The 14205-nt window shown below is 38.5% G+C and overlaps 1 protein-coding gene across 5 annotated transcripts; it reads right to left on the reverse strand.

Moving 5' to 3' along the window:
• Window positions 1–3700: 3700 nt before the first annotated feature.
• On the reverse strand, window positions 3701–13676 carry LOC135585287 (DNA (cytosine-5)-methyltransferase DRM2-like). 5 transcript variants are annotated; one of them, XM_065138087.1, is made up of 10 exons: window positions 13513–13676; window positions 13300–13419; window positions 12260–12356; window positions 12130–12176; window positions 11864–11983; window positions 9077–9176; window positions 7360–7463; window positions 6198–7278; window positions 3855–3963; window positions 3701–3743 (listed from the first exon to the last, which is right to left on the reverse strand). In XM_065138087.1, exons 1-10 carry the CDS (start codon window positions 13513–13515, stop codon window positions 3704–3706), a joined length of 1821 nt encoding a protein of 606 aa, XP_064994159.1. In that variant the 5' UTR covers window positions 13516–13676; the 3' UTR covers window positions 3701–3703. The 5 variants fall into 5 exon arrangements, with proteins under 5 accessions (XP_064994159.1, XP_064994154.1, XP_064994169.1 ...); XM_065138082.1 differs by having other exon boundaries at window positions 3701–3963; XM_065138094.1 differs by lacking the exons at window positions 3701–3743; window positions 3855–3963 and adding an exon at window positions 3980–5561.
• Between the last annotated feature and the right edge of the window lie 529 nt (window positions 13677–14205).

Below are 14205 nucleotides of genomic sequence, written 5' to 3' on the forward strand. Positions count from 1 at the left end.
TGGTATTTAGGATATCCATTTAAATGGGATTGGGATACTCTTTAATCAGGTAGATAGTTTGAGTCATTAGATTTGAGTGTCAATCCCGTGGTGGTGGGAGGATCCATCCTTTTGAGGTTTGAAAGGGATTTGAGTATTTAAATCATTAGTTAGACTTGTAATCATAAAATATAACTTGCTCAAGATGATTTGAGTAACAATGATGGTTAGTTGGATTTGGGAATCTCTTTATTTCCCCCATAAGATAGTCTTATTCTTCTAATAACGAAAATTAAATTGTTCTAGTTTTATTCACGTAATAACGAAAATTGAATTATTCTCCTATAAGATTCCTTGGCTCGCTTGAAATATCAGTCCTATCTATCATAAATTACCTAAGAGGATAACTTTATTTATTTCTAACAATGATGATTGGTTGGATTTGGGAAAAAGAATGCATTGCTTAAGATATGTATTTTTTTTTTATAACTAAAATAAATTTGCTTATCGAATACGAAACTACTCATCAGAAACCATTTTAAAAAATGTTTTCTGTTTTGTTCTATATGGAACTATTCATCATCGATACTCATTTTCTTGCTTGAAAAAAAAATCTTTCCTATCATAAAAAATAATTAAAATGATAAATTTATTTATTTTAAATAACGATAATTAATATTATTTGGGAATTCAAAAAAATTTATTTAAGCTGATTTTATTTTTCTAACCGTGAATTTATTTTTTTCTTATAAAAGATAAGTGATGTTTCCGATTAAGATTTTATGATAAACTATGAAAGTATTTATCGACTAAATTAGTTTACATCTTTATATCTGTATCGTATATGCATACTTTTGCAAAAAAACTTCAACGATCATTTTGTATGAAACTTATCTACGCTAATTCCCTTTTAGGCTAATTATAGATTATTCCGTATCAAAAAATTTATATTGAAATCCCGATAGTTATGAAAGTGAAACATTTATGTTCATTTACTATAATATTGATGGTTATACCGACGAAAATATGAAAACAATGAGTAAAAATAATAATTTTAATGTTTCGGTTGGTGGTGACAAACGACGGTGCTGCTGGGGATGAGTGGTTGTGGTGGATGAGGACCGCTCTGCATCTACGTCGATGTTGCTTAGCAACTGTGTCGTTGCCGACGAAAATGTAGACTGATGCTGCTCTACATCGTGCACTACTCTGCATCTGTGTTGACGTCGATACAATTGTCGTGTAGCAAAAGGGATGCTAATTGCGTCAGTGTCCACATAATTACCAAGTACCGAAACGATCGCTCGACATCTCCATCAATATCGACATATAATGGAGCGACGTTATTTTGCATTCGTGTCAACGCCGACAGATGCAGAGACAACGAAAAGGCCGCTTTAACATGTGCAATGATGCTAACGCAGATACAAACCGACACTGTCAAGCGATGAAATGAGTACTCGACATCTACATCGTTAACCCTTTTACTACTCAACAACATTAACGTCAACGCAATTGTCTTAGTGATACTACTTTGCATTTATGTTGATATCGATACAAATGCCAAGTGGCCATTTTGCCGTTTGACAATTGTATTGATGCCGACGTAGATGTAGAACGACGAAAGAATTATTTGACAACTATGTTAACATCGATGTTGATGCAAAGCAGTCCTCATCTCTCGTCGTCGCTCTTCTCATTCACAACAACAATTACGCACCCCAATGACATCGTCATTTGCTACCATCGATATCGTTCATCGTTACTAACTGAAACATTAAAAATATTTTTTATTTATTATTTTTATAATTCTATCAATAAAATCAATAATATTTGAATAAATAAGCTTAAATATTTTACTTTCATAATTATAAAAAAAATTAATATAAATTTTTAAATCTAAAAATTATGATCCTAAAGAGGTGTAACTACCGATAATAAGTCATTAGCCCTTCCCTTTCTAGGTTCTATAAAACCCTCCGTAGGTGCAAAGCTTGCTTCATCATTGACAAGTTCTCCCACGAGTAAGTCGTCGATATGTGCCTCGAAGCTTCGTCGGTGTGGAAGGAAGGAGACCTGACGATGGCGCGCCTCGTGCTAAGCCCATCAGGCGATCTGGAGTGAAGTGAAGGCGACAAGGTGGAGCTGATCCGGCGGACCATGACAGAGAGAGGTTGCCGTCCTCTAGTCTGTGCTGCCCGAGGATGACATTTGTAGTAATCCTTGTCTTCCGGCATCGCATACTACACCTCCCGTTGGCCCGTCGTCAGAGAAGCCTTGCAGCGTTGGGACCAAGACATGGTGTCGTTTCTCGGCGAGGCCTAGCAAGCCGCGCGCGACTCCGGTTGAGTCGGCCTCGGTGTGCAGTTCCACTTGTGTCTTGTAGGAGACCGGGATGCGCTGCCTCCTGTTGCGTCGGGACCTCTCGGCCAACAAGATGGGCCGTCTCTCGTCGCGTCAGACCGTCTCGGCCAGTACCGTGCGTTGCCGCCTGTTGTACCGCTGCTTCCGCGGCAGCTACGTGCGCCGCCTCCTCTTCGTTCTCGGCGTCTCAGGTTATCGGATGCGACGCGACTTCTCGCCCACGACGGTGCGTTGCCTACTGTTCTTTCGCCACCACCGACGCCTCGACATCTCAGGTCATTGGATGCATGGCCTCTTTGCTGCGTCGCGGCCTATCAGCCACCGGGATCCGCCTCGTCCTGCTGCGTCACGTCGTCTCAGCCACCATGATCCACCGCCTCCTGCTGCTACGTCGCGTCCTATGAGTCACCAGGATCCGCCTTTTACTGCTGCGTCACGCCCTCTCCGTCACCATGATCCACCTCCTGCTGCTACATCGAGACCTCTGAACCACCAGGATCCACCTCCTCCTCCTGCTCCGTCATGTCATCTCAGCCACATGATCCACCGCCTCTTACCGCTGTGTCACGTCCTCTGCGCCACCATGAACCACCTCCTGCTGCTACATCCCGGACGCCCAGCCACTAGGATCCGCCACCTCCTCCTCCCTGGCGGCCTCTGAGTCAACCGAATGCGCCATCTTACTTGTCACGCCGCCCGAGTTGCCTCCCTTGGAGGAAGTAAATACCCCGTGCAGGCGACCGTGCATCTGCATCTCGCAGCTCTAAAGCCGAGATATAGTGTTTCATTGGGCCTTTTCCGATGGAGTCGCTTACTTGTGGCCGCCTTTGCTCGCTTCCTCGATTAGCTGTACATATATCTTCCCGCAAAATAAGGCCGATACTGCAACCGCAAGTGCAATCCCATGATGTTATGTTAGATTTTGCTGCACCAAGATTCTTAGCAGAACAAAATGATAATACTACTAGATTCTTGCCAAACCTGCTGCCAGTGAGTTCGGGTACGTAGCATAAGATAACATCTCGATCATTTGGCTGACACAAGGCAACCTTGTGTTCATGGTGGGCAGCACCAAATCCATGAAACCCACAAAACAACTAGCAATTCCGACAGTAATTGTTAGGCATATAATGTTGTCAATCTAAAATTTAACAATAAGGCAATGCAAATTAGCCATTTGAATCAGCAGGTGTAATCAAGCTTCTATGCAATAGTCTTTCCTCAGTGGCTAGTTCTACATGCATGGCAAAAAAAAACCCATCTCAAACAACTACGGAAAAGAACCAGAACAGATTAGGAAAAAGAATTCACCGCAATCTGCCAGCTGGGTCCTGAAATCCAGATGAAAAAGACAATATTATCAAGCAACATTCTCGGCACGGACAAATATTATCACCCACCTGCATGATTTGTTTTGGATTACATATCAGTTGATTTCTCCTACAATTAGCACACACCTCATAGATCTAGCAAAATATATAACATAAGCCATCACTTTGGCACATATTGACCTGGTGGTAACTATAGAGGCAACAAAATTTAACATCAAACTATAGGATGCAGCTTTTGCTGAGAATATGATCCCATTCCTGATGGGAATGAACCTGAGAATGGACAATTCTGCACAAGAATGTGATTTTGATTAGTAGCAAACATTTTAAACACAGTTCTACAGGAAAATAGCAGATGCAAAATCTCAAAGCAATTGGAGGCTAAGCATGTCTCAATCTGCGTAATCAGAGAATTAAGCAATCAGATAACTTGGTCTTAAAATCGATGATTTTAAGTCTCTAATTTGCTTATTCAGGTGGTCCGATAGGCATGTGATGTCCTGAGACTCGGAACTTTCTCGTAGTACCAGAATCAAGAAACTACATATTCTAGGGCAGGGCAGGGAAAATGCATCTGGTGAACATAGCTCTAGAATATATCTATCTTTCCATTGCAGATGCATTAACAACTATAAGAAATGTAAGAGGAATATCTGGAGATGAAACTTATGATTAAAATATAATTGCAGTTAAGTGTATATATGTAGGACTGACTTTTTGCATATATTCAGTATGTCAAGATGAAATATAACAAATATTGAAATGACTGAGAATTCTGACAACAACATGGGAGCTAGAACCCAAACAAAATATTAATTTCAGACATAGAATACAGTTCATGAATGGAAAGCATAGATGCAGATTTGATGTCATTCATCACACCAAATCTGAGAGCTAAACATGCATTCCAACATATGGCAAGTATAATATTTTGTTGATGGTATAAATTGGAAACTTGAGCAAGAAAAATGTAAATTGAATTATGATGTCATTGCTCAAATAAAGCCAAAAGATGGGCCAAAACAAATACAGATAGGCAGTGTCTTAAATGTTCACTGGGGCTTAGGTTCTCTCAATTGCCACCATTTAGGGTGTCAACTGCCCATCTATATATGACATGGCTTGCTTGCCAGCTGCTGAGACCTAAGTCTGGTTATGAATTATCTTTTCATGGTTCTTCAGGCCTCACCGGGACAAATCTGATAAATTTTGCAATCAAGAAAAACCCTGAAAGAATAGACACAAGAAACAACGAAAACTTGCACTCTACAACAGGCTTTTGCATAACATAATTATAAGCTTCTTCAGCATTCTTCTAATATCTAGACAATCTCAACCATAAAACCCTTTCTGTTAACATTCTGCAAGTTCAAACTACCATTTAAAGACAATGATCCCCATATGACAACTGTGAGTAGATTAGAGAACAAAACTTATAGTAAAACCATCAATAATGTCAAATAAAAGTGGAAATGCAACACCAGTACATACACAGATGTAAACCTGCACAGTTAATAATGTTAGATAAAAGTGGAAATAATTCTGTTGTACAAATTTCTAAACACATGAGAAATCATTCTTATAAACCGTTGCCTTTTTAAACGTTTGCCATCCTCATTGGAAGTTGTGATCTCTTTTTTCTTTTTCTCTGAGCACTACACATCCCATGCTCATGTTGAACAGCTATAACAATATCAAAATATTCAGCTTGCACCAGCAACATCCTATCCCATTATATACTGATATATATTGTTGCAACAATAGCAACTTTTTGTGTCATTCTAATCACAAGCTTCCTTCCTCAGTCCACTGGAAAATTCTTTACTATAAGGATCCTGTGACTGATACTCCATGACAATATTGATCCAGTTTATGCTGAGTTCAAATCTTCAGGTTTGTTGACATGATGCAACAAAAGTTGTCAGTCACAAAGTCAGAATATGCAACAAAAGTTTCTCAATAAAGTACAATTCTATGCCAACTTGATTATTAACTGAATTTAGTGAAGGTTACCTATTCGATATACCTACTTATAAATGTTCATGCCTAGGATAGATATAGATTAACAGTAGACTTAATTTGACCCAATGAAAGATCACCTCAATCCTAATCACCATGAAATTGACCTCAATCTTTTCTTTAAGTACATACTCTTATTAACAATAAACATAAGCACTGTAAGAAAAATAATGAAAATATAAACTTGCAACAACGAGAATTAGATGACCAACACAGTTGTCTAACATATCATAAATTCTCTTTTCCCAAGGGAAAATAATCAAAATAAAAGAGCAATTAGAACTCTCATTAAGAGATTAATCATCATAGATGTCTGTCTGACCTCCTTAACATGAACTGGCCTTGCAAAACCCAATTAATTTAAGGATTTTGCAATGTCATCAAAAACATCAAGTTAATGAGAGTTAGAAGTATATGTTCAGTGGAATCAAAGGTTCTTCCCCATGATACATTTAACAAGGTCCAGGATGCGGAAGTAATCATAGAATAAAGAAGAATGTGTACCCTCAAGCCCATCTCGATGGTGACGGTTGCTTCCTGTGAGGTTATTACAAGGACTGCCACCAACTACCAAATCAAAACCACCAAAAGTGCTGATGAACTGCTCAATCTTATCACTGCTAAGCTGTTGGACATCAACAAGCTCAATCAAAGTTCCTGTTTGGTTTGTCTGCACCCACCAACTTTTTAGTAAATTTCTATTTACTTCTGAAATTTCCACAGAAACAACTGTCTTCAGATGTATTCCCAACCGGTGGAGAGCAACTTCAGCTCCCCCAATACCGGAAAACAGTGAGAGAAGTGTTATACCATTTGGAAACATATCCTTCAGAACTGACAAATGGTAAGCCACTGTATCTACTTGAAATGAATTCCCAAGAGATCGGTATCTTTCAGTCCTGCTAATACCACCCCCTCTTGTGTGATCTCTAGGAAATCCTAGAAGCATTTCAATTTCATCTGGTTCTAGTGGAGCAACTTTATGTTGTCCCACCCAAACTAAATTCCATTTTCGACATTCATTAAGAACATACTGTTGTGTCTTTAAAGATGGTATGTCATCATAATTTTCAAGCTCTTTCCTGATTCTCTCTGTTAGTTTTGCACTAGCAATGCAAGTTTGCAAGCAGTTAAACTGTGTCCTGGTATCCCAGGAAGGCCACCACTTTCTTGTTAATGGGAGTGCTTCATGGATGGTTTTTGGAGGAATCGGAAGAAGAGGAAATCTGTCATGGATGGGGAGGTTGTGAACATACGCCCTTTTCCTTGCAGCAGCACAGAAGTACTTCGAATCCACAAATTCTGGCTCAATGTCATATAAGAAGCGTGAGATAGTTTCCCACACTCCTTTTGGTGCCAGGGCCACATTCTCATAGTAAAAATATGGTGGACCAATGGCTGACTCAGGTAGCTTTCTGCATATTTTAGGCATTCTTTGATTTGGAATGCCATATCCAACCATTGGCTTGGGAATAGAGATCATAGAAGACTCATTCTCAGTTAAAAAACGTCTTTTTTTGCTGCTTGTTTCCTCTGCAAGCCCCCTTTTCTTACCTCTTGAACAACCATAAATATAATTTCCAGGCTGTTATACAAAATTGGTTAAATAGACTATATTAAATCTACATGGAAAAAAAATCTAGCAAAACGTATAGATATGAGGTACCTCATCTTTGGTGTAAGTTGATTCTTCCAAATGACTCTCAAATTTTTCCGCTATCTCAGCAGCATGTATGGAATCTGCTAGCTCCAAAATAGAAGAATTTGGACCTGGTACAAGAACAGTGAGAATGAATAAAATAAGTAGTTGAAAGGACAATGAAGAAAAATGCATTGCTCATGACAACTAGTTGGGGAAGCATGCTCGATTCTGAATGTCTGTTCTCTAAAAACTACTCCACAATGTCAATTGTGCAAACATGCAGCTGAGTGCCCTGGTATCCCAGTATACAGCAAAAAATTCTATTTTCACAGGCTTTTAAAGAGATTCAGCAAACTTGTGAGCTAGAATAGTCAAATGGATATACAAATTACTAATTTTCCATTAGCTTCACCATAAACGAGGATTCTCCTATCGTGAGGTGGGAATCAACCAAAAGTTGTCATAATCTACTGTGTGATGGCATCAAAGAAAATGTTCTGGAAATGATTGCAAAGCATGAAATTTAAATTTTCCAAACAAATAATGCATCATGGAGTTACTACAATGCACGAATCAAGTTCTAAAGATTTGAATTTGAAGAAGGGAACATCAGAATTCATGGAAGTTTGTGCCAAGTACAACCTACAGAAAAGCCACATCTACAGAAGGCTCATATTATGTGTCTAACATCACAAATTTTCCCTGCCAAATATGAGTACATGTTTATTAGCAGGCACCCATTGCGACATATAAATGTTGTTTATTCATGGTATAACAATTGATGTGAGGAATAATTGCAACTTGATGTAATCATCATGATGTTTTTTTACTTGAAATAGAAGTTAAACAAATTATTATATCATGCTGTCCGACATCAGTACTAATTTAATACGTCTGAATAATTGAAAGGAAACCTTAACTGCAGAAGAAATTTAAGGAGGTAAGTTTAACAGCAGAAAGCTTATTGTTATCAACACAAACTTGGCCAAATGTAATAACTGGCTCATTAACTTGATAGGACAACCACGTGATGCAAAGTGCCAAAGTCTAAGTTAATAATAGTATACCCACTCTGGTCCTATATAATTATCCTTCCATATCCAATATGGGACCAAACTGGGGTCCAAACTGCCTAGGCCAAAGCTTGTCGTTCTTGTCAAGGAACAAGATAGCCTAAAAACAAGGCCTAGTATGGTGTATATGAGATCAAACCTAGTCGAGGTTTCATGCTTTGATTCACCCTCCAATCCCATCCATGAGTAGTTCTTTCTCATTTGGGCCCTTTCAACCTTACTTTAATACCATTTGTCACAAACTGAACAACATAACTAGCCCATTAACTTGATAGAACTGAAACCATGTGGCCTGAAATCTTAAATCCCAAGCTAATAGTAGTAGACACTCTGGCCTTATAAATCAATTCAATTGTCCTCTCACATTTATGTGATATCAATCTGGGGGTGTGGCAGTTATATTATGGAAGAGACAACACTAAACTTCACCACAATTAATACATGGAGAAAAATGAATGTGTATACACATGTCCAAAACATATACAAGAGAATGAATGTGAGAGGATTAAATATCATCGACCAAATTTAAATGTCAACTCTAGCAAAATTATTTATAAGCAATTATACAATAGATCAAGCAAGTTCATTGAAGACACGATGCAGACGTTAACTTTCTGAATTTGCACAATATAACAAGTATCGCTTCAAGCATCAACTAGATGTCATACCACATCTATGAATGGCTGCAGATGCCTCTTTGGTGGAAAACCCCATCTCCACTAGGGTCAACAACTTCTTATCTTCTGCAGAAAGATCCATATTGAACTCCTGTAAACAAATTTTCAGCAGAAAAATAAATCAAATAAATATTTAGTCAAAGTATTTTGATTAAGCACTGCATTATTCTGAAAACACTCAAAAGCCCCAATACATTCATATCTCAAATATTCAGATGTCAAGCAAGTAACAAGAAGGAATCTATTTCATAGGAGTACCACCTAGCATAGTGAAGTTCATGATTTTAACAGGAACATAAGTACTTGAACCATTTTTCAGAATTTTGTCACAAAGTAAGAGAAAAAAAATCAAAGAAAACGTTTACCAACAAGCTGGTGTTAAGCTTTTGACAGTGTTTGCATGTGACCAAGAAACCAAGGAAAAGATTTCAATCATACAATTAGATAGGTATTTAACCAAAATTTAATAGATGTAATAAATAATAGTCATAAAAAACAGAATCTCATCTAATAATGCAACGTATGTACGACAAGTGAACATGCATTGAGGCATTTAAAAATAAATTCCCATCAATTGACAGAAAATATATATACATTACCAGCAGAGTTAATGCATAGAATATTTTCTAGAAGCAAAATGCTCTAAATCCATCAATGTCTTATAGCAGATGATGACAATATTGTAACCATCAAAGCGACAAGCACAACAGGCTCAAGTCCAGAAAACCACGATACAGGGATTATAATATCTAATGTGCCTTTATCGGGAAAAAAAGGGCCACTACACACAAAAGAACTTTTCCCAAGCAATTGCAGATGATGTAGATGACATACTTAACTGATACACCATGATCATTGTTCTCAGAGTTGAGATTATATCATCCTTGGTCCTGCAAACAAGGAATCCTCTCTATTACCACATTCATCATCCTGCAAATTGGATCATCCTTGGCCTTATGATTATCTCATTGTTAAGTAATAACTCTGTGCTTCCTTTCATATATCCATATTAAATTTCATAAATATTTACTACAATTATAGGTCACGAATCTTGTTTCAGAATGACTACATTTTAAAGCACCTTTAATTCATAATATAAGCTTTCAGATCTGCATAATAGAATGTCATGATATCTAGAATGTAGGAACACCATGTTACCAACAGTATGAAACACAGTCTTATTGGAGAAGTGAATACAAACTTTTGAATATTTATGACTAATTTCCGCATTAGTGACTCTGAGTAGTGGAAAGCTGAAGCTTGAGGTATATACTATATCATTTTTTTTCTGGTATATACTATACCCATTGCATCTTCCTCGATCATAATCTCCACCCTCCATGAAACAACATTACCTCAAATTGGAAAAGAGTTGTGCCCTCAAGTGCCCAGGGAAAGGGCTGGAAAATATTACTTTCTAGACCAGGCTTCTGGCTGTAACACAAATCTTCAAAGCTTGAATGCCCTTGTATCATGAGCATGTCATGTAACTACCACTAACACCTAGAATAAAGGCGTACTCTGGGCCAGGTCACCATCGGCTTGGCATGTCATGGTGGTACGTTGCAGTCTTTAGTATGTCACAGTGGTACTCTGCAGTCTATAGTATCTGGCATGCCAGGTAACATCCCATTTAACCTCAAACCAGAAACCTCAAAGCTAGTGAATGTAGCAAAATTAGTAAGGCAATTAACCCAATGCCAATAAGTTTGGCAAATGAATGGATGTAACAACTGCATATTGTAAATGTAACTCATTCAATAAACATTGTTCATTCAATAAATCAATGATTTAAAAAGGCGCTCGGGCACTCGCCTAGGCGCTCAGGCGAGGCGAGGCGAGGCCCGAGCGCCTCGCTTCACTTCCAGGCGGTGCTCTTCAAAGAGGCACCACCTGGGTGCTCGCCCGAGCCCAGGCGCTGGGCGCTTCGGGCAAGCGCCTGGGTTAAACCAGGCGACCGAACCAGTGTTTTAGGTCTGGTTCGGTCTCCGATGCTTTAGTTGGTTCAATCGAACCAACTAAAGCACCGATATCAGCTGTCGCTGCCCAACCCTAACCCTGCTCGTTGCCACTGCCGCTATCGCTGCTCGCTACCACTGCCGCTGTCGCCGCTCCCACTGCCACTGCTCGCCGCTACCGCTGTCGCTTCCTCTTTTCTCAGTCAGCACCCCTTACACTCCTCTTCCTTCTTCTTCTTCTGTATACTGTTAACAGTATACAGTATACTGTTAACAGTATACTAATAATAGTGTTTGTATTTATTAGATTAATAATATATTATTTTGAATTTTGAAACTTTTTGTTAATGTGACATTATGATTTTGTCCCTTAGATTTTCTTAATTTAATAGCATATTTTTATTTAAAATTTTAAATAATTATATTTATTAATTATATTATATATTTTTATATTTTAGCGCCTCGTTTCGCTCGGGCAAGCGCTTAGCGCCTCAGGCGTTTTTGGACCTTAACGCCTTTTGACGCATAGCGCTTTTTAAGTCACTGCAATAAATGATCTCAGAGTATATACAAATTTCCTACAAAAAAATTGATTGAAATATTGACTCGTAACAACAAGAAGCAGCGATCTCATACTGGTAAATTATAAAAAGCATTTCAAAAATTTCTAAATATCACTGACAACTGCCATGAGAAAAATTAACACTCTGAAAAGACAAGGGACTTAAAAATAAATAAGGATACTATGTAAAACATTTGAAGTCTATAAAAGTGTATGCTGCAGCTATCTCACATCTAAATAGTCAACAAAATTGATTACCTCATCTTCAAAGTCATCAACATCACATAGATCATCATCATCATCCAAGTTGTTTCCCCAGCTTGCTAAAGAACAATCACTAGGAGAATGATCAAGCTTTCCAGGTGATTTTTCTATAGCCTGTTAAACAGAATATAGAATTATGACCTCTTCTTGATCCAGAAAACACATTAACAACTAGGAAAAAGAGAAAATTCAAAGTATTTGGATCAATTTGGCATCCAAAAGTTACAATAAAGGTTTATTTAAACGACAGTACTATATACCGCATATGTAAGCAGTGTTTCTAGTATAGCTTCAGAATCTCCTTCTCCTTCATATAGGACAGTTCCAGGTCAAGGGAGTCAGACAAAATATCAAATGCTGTGATGTGTATATGCAACACAAAGCACTGACCGTTTTCCTTGATGGCTTTCAACACCATATCTTCAGAAAATCCCATCCCCATAAAGTGAGAAGCCAGCGCAGGGCGAGAAGGACCAGCATCACAAGCCTTAGAATAAAACAAAGTACATCAGTGAAGCACATCCAGCAAAAACAGGAAGAACAATAACAGAAAAGGTTTTCGAAATCTTGGAACCCAAATCAAAAATTTTTCGTCATAAAAAAATGATGGCCTTGTCTGCCTCCTTTCTAAATGGTACTTTGTCAAATAAAACAGTGGTTGTAATTAAGGCCATCATTAGCCTGTACAAGAAAATTAGCAAGCAATAATACCAAAGGCATGCTGTCGATACCCTACACTCTTCAAAAAGTAATTATTTATCTTTTTGTTTTATTATGGTAAAGAGTACTATTACTAATGGAGCAAATATGTCCTCCCAAGTGGATGTGAAGCCACAAGAGAAAAACTCTTCCATTTTCTCAAGTTCCCAATTTGCATAAACAGCCATGCATGACAAAACAATATAGAAACACATATGATTAGGATTTGATTGGGCATTACGTAATGCCAAAAGCTTAAGCTGTTAGGATAGGATACAACATATAAATCAACATATTTATCAACTGGTTTAAATTTAACGTGTGTACGAAATCCAAGTGTATGATGCAAGAAGAAAAGATATTGTACAAATATTTTTTAATTAAATATCAGAAGAAAAAAAATACCACGAGGTCCTGGGCTTAAACCCCGCCTCCACCGCTTACCCTTTGCCAAAAAAACCCTAAAAAAAGGGCACACGCACGATCAAACTCATGATCTATTCTGATTCCATAATAAACATCTTAACCGGGTGGCCACTAACCCTAAAAGCTTAAAGACTCAATAAGTTTATAGACTCGAACAAAATTAACCAAGATGGCCCTAAAAGCAATTACTCAAGAACTTCCAAAATAATTTGGAGAAAGAAAAACAAACAATATTAGGAGTGGAATCATACAGAGACAAAAGGTACTTCCCATATTCTATGTTTCCAACGAAAGGGGGTGATTACCTTGTTGGATGGACCAAGAATGTCTTCAGAAGGCAGAGTAGGAGGATTCGCTGCAGCCGTCGGCTCGTCGTCGCTGTCCCACTCGAACTCCTCGTTAACTTCGTTATCACTCGTCCAGTCCTGGACAAGTTACAACTCTCATTAGTCAACAGGCCAAGAACCGGAAAAGAGGAAACAAAGCGTCGATCACAGCAAGGGCAGCCGTTCACTCACCATTTCCGATCGAACAACTGAAGATTCGGTCAAAGAGAAAATTGAAGGAAAAAATCTTCAAATAAAAATACTCCTCGGCAGACGAACCCAATCAAATCGGAAATCAGAAGACAATGACAAGTGGGAAACAGAGCCGAGAGAGAGAGAGAGAGAGAAGGCCCCAGCTAAAGGAACTGATATATCGTACCTTTTGCGACAGGGCGAGAGGCCTTTTAACATAAAAAAAACGGACGGTTGAGATTTGATCTCCTGAGTCTTGCCACTTCTGTAGCTATACTGCGCGCTTCTCATACGCAATTGCTTGTTGCGGCTTGTCACGCCTCGTCCATCGTTGTCGATCCTTCACACATGTACGGCTTAATGTCCTGATGGGCACTCCCTCCCCCGGAACGCCATGATGCTGGCAACGATCGCAAGTTTTGCAAGCCATCTATTATTCGGTTTATCGCTTCGATGCGGATACGCTCTTCGATGACACGCCTCGGATGTCTAGCGGTGTGGACTTCAATCAACAGAGATCACAAAGACGACAACACACACGAGGCCAACACCCGAGTGCTTTAGTTTTATCACAATAAAATTAGATTTCTTCGATTTGTCATCGTCCAGAAAGTTAAATCGATACTGTCACAATTCCAGAACGAATTAATTAATCCATTTGCAAGTGCTGCTTCAAAAGTGGCAAAGAGAAAT

Source organism: Musa acuminata, chromosome BXJ1-3 (genome assembly GCF_036884655.1).
Source record: "Musa acuminata AAA Group cultivar baxijiao chromosome BXJ1-3, Cavendish_Baxijiao_AAA, whole genome shotgun sequence".
In the NCBI taxonomy this organism is placed as follows: Eukaryota; Viridiplantae; Streptophyta; class Magnoliopsida; order Zingiberales; family Musaceae; genus Musa; species Musa acuminata.